The sequence below is a fragment of the Maylandia zebra genome, linkage group LG12 (assembly GCF_041146795.1).
Source record: "Maylandia zebra isolate NMK-2024a linkage group LG12, Mzebra_GT3a, whole genome shotgun sequence".
Classification (NCBI taxonomy): Eukaryota; Metazoa; Chordata; class Actinopteri; order Cichliformes; family Cichlidae; genus Maylandia; species Maylandia zebra.
In genome coordinates, this window is record NC_135178.1 from 28,336,011 (window position 1) to 28,348,196 (window position 12,186).

General features: G+C 40.1%; 1 protein-coding gene across 1 annotated transcript in view; it reads left to right on the plus strand.

Moving 5' to 3' along the window:
• Positions 1-11,980, plus strand: part of zgc:63587 (septin-2) — a 29,033-nt gene extending 17,053 nt beyond the window's left edge. The window contains exons 10-14 of the mRNA XM_024804537.2: positions 7,513-7,614; positions 7,808-7,953; positions 8,110-8,193; positions 8,284-8,341; positions 10,770-11,980. Coding sequence (XP_024660305.1) covers positions 7,513-7,614; positions 7,808-7,953; positions 8,110-8,193; positions 8,284-8,341; positions 10,770-10,835 — 456 coding nt within the window. The 3' untranslated portion in view covers positions 10,836-11,980. The remainder of the gene's footprint in view (positions 1-7,512; positions 7,615-7,807; positions 7,954-8,109; positions 8,194-8,283; positions 8,342-10,769) is intronic.
• Positions 11,981-12,186: the final 206 nt, after the last annotated feature.

Here is a 12,186-nt window from a genome sequence, read left to right on the forward strand (position 1 = left end):
CACTGCGTGGGAAGAAAACTTATTTTTACAGCGAAAAAAAACCCCTAAACTTCCGAGCAAGCACCAACAGTACGCTGCCACGGGAATGTGAAACTCCCAGATCCTTCCACTGACCGCTACGACACACCTGCACCAGGGCAAACCTCCGCCTGCCCCACTCCTGCTATACAGGTAAAAATAGAGCAACAGGACCACTGAGTCTTTGATTTTATTTATTTTCTGCTGTGTTTTACTTGCATCTATTTGAAAGAGTGAGTGTAAGCACAGAAACAAATTTCTGGTGCTGCAAAATGCTGCATATAATTTAATGTTTGCTTGATGCATAAAGTTAAAAGATTAAAACTAATAAAACAAGTTTCAAAAAGAGACTTTTTCATTTGATTACATTTTATATGATGAATTATGCAGAAAAAGTAGAATTGGGCTGAAAGATCTATTGCTTTATTACCTATTCAGGTTGTAAATCTTTTTTTTTTTAAAGTAACTAATTACTAATTATTTTCAAAAGTAAAGTCACAGGATTACTTTTTGGGGGAAGTAATCAGTAATTAATTACTTACTGATTACTAATCAGTAATTGATTACTAATCAGTAATTAGTTACTGCTTACGGTACTTTTTTCAAGTAACCAACACTGGTGCAGGCTTAGACTGGTACCTTATCAGTGAGATTATGGGGGTGATTGCAAGTTCCTTGTGTCAAGCCCTGATCAGCTTGTGCTTGATCCTTTTCCTTCCAGTGTTTCAAACAGGGTGATATATTTATTTTTATGCCCTCCTTTGGTCATTGTGCCAGGGAACGTTCCCCATCTCCAAAGATTTTAAAATAATAAATAGGCCTTTTGTCTCATGGAACACACAACTCTGTTACACACTATTAATTGCTTTTAAGTGAAGAAAGTGTGGGTCAACTGTAGCATTACAAATCTGAAAAGATCATTTCTGGACTTTGGCTTACTGCTGATGAGTCACTTGAAGCTGTTGAGTCCCTTTTGATTAGCAAATAAAGTCACAAAACTTGGTTTGTGGCTGTCCTCTTTTAAATCTCACATAAATACAAGATTACGTGAATGGCTCAATTGTATCTCTGTGTATGCTCTTTGATCAAAGGAAAGGTGGGTGGTCTTAACTGTACTAATGCTTAGCCCAGACAATAGGAGTGTGGGTGGCTGTGTGTTTGTTTGTTCATTATTACTCATACGATACCTTCGTGGTACTATGATTGTAGGACTTCCTTTGTACTTTACATCAGTACCTCACTTTAAAAACATTCAAATCTGGACCAACAAAATATTTCTAGATAGTGTTTCTGTGTGTTGTGGTGTTCTACTGGTGCTGCTGTGTGTCACAATTAGTTTTGTACTTTTAAGGGAACTTTCTGGGGGATTTAGTCTGTAGATTGTCTGGTCACAATGGCTTTTTTTAACCTGCCTTGTTGTTGTTCTTTTACTTTGGTGAATCACTGACCTCCTTGAGCTACAAGGCTCCATGCACGTAACATACAAGCTCTGTTCCTGCTACTAATGCCAGATTATACCAGTTGAACACAGTATGTTAGCACTTAGCTGTGTGTGTGTGTGTGTGTGTGTGTGTGTGTGTGTGTGTGTGTTGGGTTAGATGGCTGGTATGAGATCTAAATCCCCCTCCGACCCCCTCAGATCAGGTATTGTTGGGGCTCCTTCACCCCCTCAGACTCCCTGCAGGCAGGAGAGAGCCGGTTAGCTGAAAGGCGTTTCCTTGCAAGACAAAAGTGTTCGGTCTCATGTGTCTTGAGGTTGTATTTGGAAGCTAAATAGTAGGTTTATATGTGAAGGTATGTGAAATGTGTTTTCTGGAATGTTATTTACAAAGATACGAGTTCAGTACTCTCTAGCAAGTGTCAATATTTGTTGACATATTTCATTAAAAGCTACGTGCTTTGATTTTGTGAGAGAGAATTAGAAGTCTTGTTATGAGTTTGGAAAAGTCTTAAGGGGTCATACCTTTCTAGACAGCTTTTTGACCATTTTTATCATGGTGTTTAACAGTACTGTCCCTTTTATTTTTTGTAAGGCTATATTGCTGCTTGCTCATATTTCTTCTTTTTTGTCACGCAGAAAGTAGGAATCCATCATCAGACCCATCAATACTCTATTTTTCATGAGATTTACTGTGACTTGAAACACATTAACAGAAAATGTGTTTTTGACCATAATATTTGTTTATCCAGTGTGAAACTCCAGCTATAGCTCATCTTTTAACGCATTTACTGATTACATTTGCATTAAATGCCCTTTTTATTTTTTTAATTAAAAAAATATATTTTAAAGTCTTTGCTTCAAGCATCTCTTATATAAGGTTGTAACGTATTAAGCAAATTTGTATAGTGGCACCAGTATACAAAGATGGTGAAATAAAAGTTGGTTGCCAGATAACAATGCATTGACAATTTTCACCTTGGTTCTAACATTTCTTTACTATTAAAATGAACCGCTACAGTGGGACAAAAAAGTATTTAGTCAGCCACCGATTGTGCAAGTTCCCCCACTTAAAATGATGACAGAGGTCAGTAATTTGCACCAGAGGTACACTTCAACTGTGAGAGACAGAATGTGAAAAAAAAATCCATGAATCCACATGGTAGGATTTGTAAAGAATTTATTCGTAAATTAGGGTGGAAAATAAGTATTTGGTCACCTCAAACAAGGAAAATCTCTGGCTCTCACAGACCTGTAACGTCTTCTGTAAGAAGCTTTTCTGTCCCCCACTCGTTACTTGTATGAATGGCACCTGTTTGAACTCATAATCTGTATAAAAGACACCTGTCCACAGCCTCAAACAGTCAGACTCCAAACTCTGCCATGGCCAAGACCAAAGAGCTTTCGAAGGACACCAGGAAAAGTATTGTAGACCTGCACCAGACTGGGAAGAGTGAATCTACAATAGGCAAGCAGCTTGGTGTGAAAAAATCAACTGTGGGAGCAATCATCAGAAAATGGAAGACATACAAGACCACTGATAATCTCCCTCGATCTGGGGCTCCACGCAAGATCTCATCCCGTGGGGTCAAAATGATCATGAGAACGGTGAGCAAAGATCCCAGAACCACACGGGGGGACCTGGTGAATGACCTGCAGAGAGCTGGGACCAAAGTAACAAAGGTCACCATCAGTAACACACTACAACGGCAGGGAATCAAATCCCGCAGTGCCAGACGTGTTCTGCTGCTGAAGCCAGTGCATGTCCAGGCCCGTCTGAAGTTTGCACATGGATGATACAGCAGAGGATTGGGAGAATGTCATGTGGTCAGATGAAACCAAAGTAGAACTTTTTGGTATAAACTCAATTCGTCGTGTTTGGAGGAAGAAGAATACTGAGTTGCATCCCAAGAACACCATACCTACTGTGAAGCATGGGGGTGGAAACATCATGCTATGGGGCTGTTTTTCTGCCAAGGGGACAGGACGACTGATCCGTGTTAAGGACGGAATGAATGGGGCCATGTATCGTGAGATTTTGAGCCAAAACCTCCTTCCATCAGTGAGAACTTTGAAGATGAAACGAGGCTGGGTCTTCCAACATGACAATGATCCAAAACACACCGCCCGGGCAACAAAGGAGTGGCTCCGTAAGAAGCATTTGAAAGTCCTGGAGTGGCCTAGCCAGTCTCCAGACCTCAACCCCATAGAAAATCTGTGGCGGGAGTTGAAAGTCCGTGTTGCTCGGCGACAGCCCCAAAACATCACTGCTCTCGAGAAGATCTGCATGGAAGAATGGGCCAAAATACCAGCTACTGTGTGTGCAAACCTGGTAAAGACCTATAGTAAACGTTTGACCTCTGTTATTGCCAACAAAGGTTATGTTACAAAGTATTGGGTTGTATTTTTGTTATTGACCAAATACTTATTTTCCACCCTAATTTACGTATAAATTCTTTACAAATCCTACCATGTGGATTCATGGATTTTTTTTTTCACATTCTGTCTCTCACAGTTGAAGTGTACCTCTGGTGCAAATTACTGACCTCTGTCATCTTTTTAGGTGGGGGAACTTGCACAATCGGTGGCTGACTAAATACTTTTTTGCCCCACTGTAAATACCAATGCCAGTTTTAGTTCCAGTTGACCTTTGAAAACCTTTACAGTACTCCTATATTAGCTCTTGCCTTCAGAAAAGTAAAAATTAAACATTAAAGTAAGTGCATGGCTTTATAAGGTGTAGAGCAAGCAGTAGTTTACACACAGTTGGACCTACTGGAGTCTTACAAGAGGCACACTGTGGATTTTCCTTTAATAATGTCTTCAGCCTTGGAAAAAAGGGACCCCTGTCCTTTAATCTCATAACAAGCAGCGACCCTCCATGTGGGTCAGTCTTAACAAATCTGTTCGGTTTCTCTCAGTCTCTAATGAAGAAATTGGAATAGTGCATCATAAGGTTTAAGGAGTTTCTGGTATGAAAGAAGGTTTGAAAGCTACTCGGATGTCCTGCTTCTACTGGCAGGGATGCATTGTTTTATTCCCATAGCTTCCTTGAAGAAGCTGGCATGCATCTTTAAGGTTACATAAACCTTATTGAAAGTGCTCTTGGTCTGATCTTTAGTCTTACGATTCTTAGTTGGTCACGGTTGATTGGAATTGAAATGCAGTTTTTTTTTTTTTAAATCCTTTTTGGCTTTCTGTAATGTTATTCTTCTATGTCTGCATTGTTGAGTTCCCAAGAGTACTTTGCGCCATGTTTCTCCTTCCAAGTATTGTTCCATGCCACAGTTTGACTTTATTGGATACAAATCAGACCAAACCAAGAGACTCAGCTCTATCCTCAGCAATCACACGAAAAAAGCCTTTAATAGTTGGGAGTGTTTGCTTGTGCATGCAGTCACCTGTTGAATGCCAGTACTACAGTGATCACCACAATCCCCTTTTTTTGTTTCTGTGTTCTTTTCTTTGGCTGGTGTTTGTTTCCTTCCAGTGATGTTTGTTCATAGCTTGGCAGGTGTTTGAGTCATTCATATTCTTTTTTTGCTTAGCTTATGAGAATGAACAAATCCTGAAAATATTTTTCCCTCGGCAGGTTAAGAGATGAATGTGGAATCCCTCTAATGATGGGTTTGCATCTTGTTTCTTTATGATTGGAGGTGTTGGCTCAACCTACTTTGCAGTTGAAAAAGTGCTTAGTCACATCTCCCACCACTACACCCTGTGTAATTATATCTATGTATAGACCTGCGGGTATGCTATATTTGGGCTGTACATAATTGTTACAGTATATTTCATACTCCTATTTCAAGAACTGAGTGATACCAGCTTTTCTCTGTAAATACACGTCTTGCATGACTCACCTGCCGTTTGCCCTATTTCTAATCTTCAAACCTAACAGTACCATTTCATATCATACCCTCACACTGGACTCAGAGCTGCCCAGCATGATGGAGTCTTTCTACAAACATCACTTCATATTCTGTGATGTAAACCGATAAATTGTTGGCTTCCTTTTCTAATTAATGCTCAGGCAGAGTCTGGAGTTGAATTGTTTGTATGCTGCTCCGACAGCTTCGAACAAACCACTAAAGCCAATCATAACAGTGGGGTGGGAGTGTGTGGCGTATTATGGCCTGACATGATGGTCATAAAGTTAACTTGGTTCCCACTGCCAATATCCCTGTGCCAACTAAAACACTCAATTACGAGAAGGAGAGGCTGGTGTAGCGCTGGGGATTAAGGCCTACATTGTGTACAGTAAATCAGCAGGAGACAACAGGTATTTGGAGCGAGTGGTGGTTTTGAAATCACATGATCCATTAGCGGTCTTGATTATAGGTCTCAGCCTGTGCTAAGCACATGTTACAGAACAGAATAATTCAGGTAAACAGCCATTTAGGATTAACAAGGTCTGGAAACAGATGATGGCAGACAACAGACTTGTGTTTGCGCAATGACTGATGCAGGTTTGTAGATATTTAATTGTACTTTGCATTTGTAAAAAACTGTTATTCTGTTTTTATCAGTTCTTCAGTTCACTTTTTTGTTGGATTTCTTTCTGTTTTATCACATATCACATCTGCATTTGTGTCTAATCTAATCTACTTGTTTTACAGGATTTGTTTGTTTCATTTTTTTTTTCGTGTCATTGTGTCACACATGTTTATTTTCCCGCTGGGTGCATAGTTTCCCAAAATTCTGTCTGTGCTACCTCACCAGAGTGATGTTTATCGAGCCTCCGTGTAGAACGTCCCTGTAAATCTGGTGTTTGAGTACGTGAGGGAGAAACTGAGGCTCTAGCCTGGTGTCACAGTCTCCTCTCGGTCCTGCAAAGCCTGTTTGTTTTTAGATCTGGCACACAACAATACCCGACTCTCCGCCGTGCACACACTATCTCACATACACTGCGTGCAGAGCTCACTGAGAAAACAAGCGACAGCCATAACAAGGACTTAAACAGGAGCTGCACTCCGTAGGAAAAGCTGCACTCACTTCCCAGGCTGGTGGCTGACTCACCACCATCCTATTATACACTATAGTACTTGAAAGTCCCCAAAAAGTCAGGAAAACAGCGCTTGACGTTTTTTGGCACCATTACACAAGATTGCATTGTCGTTTTCAAAATTCTCCTCTCGGGAACACAAAAGCAAAATGCAGCTTTGATGTTTACAATAATAAATACTGACATCTGTCCCAGCGGTAGCAGAGAAGAAAGCTCCTTTGTTTCAGCTTGTTTCTTCACCGGTCAGAGAAGAAATAAAGGAGGGCGAGATCTTTGTTTCGGACTCTTTGGAAGTTTGAGGCGCACACAGGCTATTTTTTTTCACCTGTCTAACCTTTCTGTTTCAACTCCTTCTCCTCCACAGGGGTCTTTAATTAAATGTGCTGCTGCAACAACAGGTGCTCACTCACACCCTCCTATTACTCAGTAGAGTTTCCTTACTTTCTGTTTATGGGACAGCGGCTGTTATTTTCTACATATAATTCACAGTTTACAGTGAATGTACTGTGAACCAGTGCACCATTTGGAGACTCTCCAGGACTGGAGAGGTGCTTTAAGAGCAGATAATCTGTCAGCTCGTTCTAAAAAGAGCATCCACATAAAGATTGAAATATTTTTCTCTTTCCTTTTTCCATAATCCTGCTGACAGACAGCCTGAAAAAAAGTTGGCATTGGTCTTTCCAGAGAAAATGTGTTTGGATGAACAGTACCTATATGCCGAGCTGGAATGGTCTGCTGCAGTTATCAGCTGTATCGATGTTGTTTTAGTTTATTTTGTTTTAGTTAGGATATATGATTAGAGGTTTTAATAAAAATGAAATGGTCCTCATAGGTAGCAACAATGTGAACATTTTACTGTTCAAATGAGACATCTGGCTTTCTGGACTGCTGCAGTACCCTGTTGGTAAAGGTCAAGCTGACCCGTCTTGTAGTATTTGCAGTGGCACATTTGTTGGGCTCAAGTTGAGATTCCCATCACAGTGGGAGAGTTCAGGATCACAGTGACGCCACAGCATGGCCTCTTCTTTCAGTTTCTCTTGTTTCCACTTCTCAGATCCTGGATGAGATTGCAGAACAAGGGATAAAAATTTATCAGCTACCTGATGCCGACTCTGACGAGGACGAGGAGTTCAAGGAGCAGACTAGAGTCCTGAAGGTGAGAGAGGGGCACTCAGCTAATGCCATCTTTTCCCATAGGAGGTCCGCCATTTCCCTCTGCTGGTTCAGCATTCTCTTCCCATTCATCTTTGCTTCCCTTCACTGGAACTGCTCCTCGCTGATACCTTTATTTTCCACATATTCTTTCCTCTGCCTTTGGGTGTCCACTAACATTTGACTTCCTTTCCCAGGCAAGCATTCCCTTTGCTGTCATTGGCTCCAACCAGCTTATCGAAGTGAAGGGGAAGAAGATCCGTGGTCGTCTGTACCCCTGGGGTGTAGTAGAGGTGGAGAATCCTGAGCACAATGACTTCCTGAAGTTGCGCACCATGCTTGTGTGAGTATCTTTGGTTATAATTTGAAAAGTAAAGTCTTATAAAATCTAACCAGAACTTTTGCCCTGTTAAGCTTGTTGCTGCCAGAGATGAAGTTAAAATCTGAGCTCTGCTGCCTTCTAGTGTTTGAAGATGTGATTGGTGTCTGTCTGTTGCAGGACCCACATGCAAGACCTCCAAGAGGTAACTCAGGATCTGCATTATGAGAACTTCCGCTCAGAGAGGCTGAAGAGAGCGGGCAGGTGGGATCCTGTTTGATATAGCAAAGCACACGTTAGTTATTCCTGTTTCATTCAAGGAGTATAATATTAATCACTTCATTTGTCCTGCAGAGCTGTGGATGAGGAGGTGTTGGATAAGGACCAGATCCTGCTACAGAAGGAGGCAGAGGTAAAAACACACGGAGCAGATTTGTGTATTTGAGCAATAAAAGTGAATAGCCGTACACACAGACCTCAGCAGTCTGAAATCGAATTAAAAAAAATACTAGCCTGTGGCGCTTTTTCACTTTACTCATTTAAGGCACAGACTCGTGCATAGTTTAGCGAATACTTACATTTCAGTCTTACATCATTACAAGTATATATACAAATTTTCATTTTCTTTGCAAACTACATAGAAACCTGTTCAGTTTTAAAGAGAAATAATGTGACCTGTAAACCTTTGTAAGTAAATGAAACTTTATTCATACATTAAAGGCTAAGGCTGTTTACGGTGCTTCACATTTGTCCAAACTAAATCAATGTTCCAGGCTTTCAATTCAGCACTCATAACATATTTTCACGTGTGTGTTTCCAGGTTAAAAAAAAGGATTTCTATCATTGTTCTTTTTTCTTTTTTTGTTAAAGTAACAGAACTACACAGATGAAAAGCATAAATAAAAAGCATAAAGTAGCTTGATTTCCCAGTGAAATCATGATGTCTGTGAGCCATAAATCTGTAAATGTAGAAAGGCTCAGTTGATCGTTTCATCTTGAAAACAGTTCAGTAGAATATTTCAGGGTGAAAAATGGCTGACATGGTGTTCAGACAGCACACGAGGATTTGATGACTCAAGTAGGTCAACTCTGGCACTCGGTGTATAGTCAGGTATAAATGCAGAATCACACTGAGCCTGCAGCACTGTAACATAACGTGCTTTCAAAGGTCATGACCACAGTTTTAGAAGCTGCAAATGCAAACCAGGAAAGCAGCCTGTTTTTCTGTCTGGTTGTATGTTGGAACGCAAAAACATTCTTATTTTCACTCGATATGCATTGTTAACCTTATGGGCCGCTGAGCCTGCATGTCATCAGGTCATAACCTGTTTCCTGATTGCCTTTGATTGGCCTTTTTCTGTTACTGCAGCAGGGCACCATAGTGAGCAGGTGGGGTGCAATCAGAGCTGTTTGTAAACAATGTCTCCAAGCAGGATATGCCATCACTTCCTGCCTGGGTGTTTTTTATGGTGGGAACAACCTCAGTAACGTTAGGAACCGAAGCCACAAAGCCAGAGGGATCGTTTGTTTGGCTGATTTGTTTAGATGTCGTGAGAGGTTTTGCTGGGAGGAAATATCACAATGACCTGTGATACTCCCTAGATTCCTAAAAGGTCCCAGAGTAAATGAATAAGTAATTGTTATTTACATGAGAGGTTCTTGGAAGTAGTTGTGTACTGAGAACTGATTAGGAGTTCCGAGTTGTGTCACATTCAATGATCGGATAATGCACCGTATGAATGTCAGTTCAATGTGCAGTAATGTCAAATTTGTTTTTCTTAAATTTTCAGGCAAATTCAGCAAATAGCTCAATACATTCTTACAGTTAGGGTTAAATATACATTTTCTGACACTTTAGGGTTTGTTTTCCTTACAGTCAGAGCTGGAGTAGAGTTAACAGCCCACAGGAGGCTTAAACTAGACTTTCTAAGTAGGTAATTCAGTTGCAGCAAGATGCCATCTTCCCTTGTTTTAGACAACATAATACTATACAGTAGCAGACTTTTCAGTCTCTTAGTTCTGTGGAAACAACCATATTTCACCTACTGAGAAAAAATAATCTGGCTTGAACTGCTTGAAGTTCTGTGCTCTGCCACAAGAGGGCGAGAGATATTAACAGGAGAGCTGCTGTTTAATAAGAACACCTGTGATCCTTCTGTAGTGCATCCTCACTGTTAGTTTTAAGTACTGCCTTTGTTTTAGTGCTTTTTACTCTTTAACGTCTACCATGTAGCAATTATTCATTTATTAGTTTGCATTGATTTTATGCTTTATTTATTTTTAAGCTTTTTGACATTATAGCTGATATAAATACTCTCTATTTGACTAAATGGTGACTAAACAAACACTTTTTTTTTTCTTGTGTAAACAAAATGTTATTCTGTAAGCTGTTTCAGATGGCAGTTATTTGGCTGCTTTAGCCTAGTTAAATACTGAGTGAATTATACTGTTGTCAGATGAGAAAGTCCTCCAATTTCTTAAGCTTAAAACAATTAAAATATTTTATTATTAAAGAGAAAAAAGGCTTTTTCTTTTCTGTTAATATGTGAATATTTTCTGGGTGTGTGTGAAATAGGAGAAGTACTCTTTGAAGCAGACATTAGGTCTTGAAGTCACACATTACATTTCGCCACAAGCTGATATTCTAAGAAAGGCTGACTGAATCAGCAGATATATGTGTGTATTTTAACCCCAGACCACTACCTTCTGATAAGTTTATATCGATAGTTTGGTTGCCTAAATCTGACCAAACTAAATGAAACTTACTGATGTGAAAGTGGTCACTGCTTGAAGAAAAACTTCAATGGGGTTTTATTTTCATCTTCTTTCTCTTTCTGTAGCTGAGACGCATGCAGGAGATGATCGCACAGATGCAGGCACAGATGAAGATGAAGTCGGACGACTAAAAGGGTCGGAGGTGAAGGGAAGCACTGTGACCCAAGCCACCAGCACACACATATACATAAAGCATACACACACATGCATACACTTAGTTGTCCAGCCCTGCCACTCTGCAGGCCCACCAGGAGCCATTTTCCAGAACCACATCATCTATGTGCACACCACCACCACCTCTTCTTCTTCCCTCCATTCTTCCATCCATCGGCTGTTTGGCAGCTCTGTCTCTTCAAGACTCCACATTCAAACTAGTCTCCTTGTGGGAGTGGGTAAAAAAAGAAACAAGTTATGACGACGATGTTTGAATACTGGGTGATTATCATTTATCTGCTATTTAGCCTTCTTAGTTGTTATCCTCAGCGTTGACAGTGACAGCGGTACCGAGCGGTTTTACCGTCACACACGTGTTTACATAATATACAAACTGTGAGTTTCACCTCATAGGTCAAAACTTTACAATGCATTATTTTCCATTTATTCTGCTATTGGGTTTGAACTCATTCACTTAAAGGTACAAATAGTTTGCTTCTCGTTTTTTCTGTTGGTTACTCATCACTCACCCATCACCTTCACCTCTGAATAACCATTAGTGCCTGTTTGCTTCAGCCTGATAACGCAATAATTATAATTACCACAGAGATAGATACATGCGGTAAACCAAATCTGGTTTTCCTAAATGTGTTAGACTAGAAACTTTATTGTTTAACCAACAGCTAAAACTAATGCAAACCCTCCAGGCTTCAGAATTTCAGGATTTTTTTGTTTTTTTAAAATGTATCTGTAATACCTGGTTTTAATGTGCCAAACTATAACTTCAGACTGAAAACTAATCAATCAGTACTGTAAGTTACAATGTTCCCATGTTTGTCTCAGAGACATCATTTCATGTATAAAACGGTCAGCTTGTACACTGCATGTGCAGCTTTTCAACTTACTGTATTCACTCATTTCAGTTTAAATATGTAACTGAGCTGTGTGTAAACTCCCTCCAGCCCACTGTGAACAGCAGACCTTAACATTTCCCCAGCACTGCCGTTTAATCGTGCTTTCACTCATTTGCCATTATTTCTTATTAATGTGTCAGTTAAGACTTTGTAGATGTCGACATGTTTTGTATTTCCTGTCTCAAATAAAATTTGTTAAGAGAACAAAAGTTGACATTTGCTCATTTGGGGGCAGGGGGTACCTTTGAGACTCATGATCGACATGACTTGGCACTGTTACTGTTTCTAAAACGTGTGACTGTCTGTGTTTTCAGTTTGGTTTCCTATGTAACATGTAGAAAAAAATGTGACATCGGTCTTGCACAGGAAACTCTCATAACATCCATTTTCTTGTCCACTTATTCACATTAAGTTT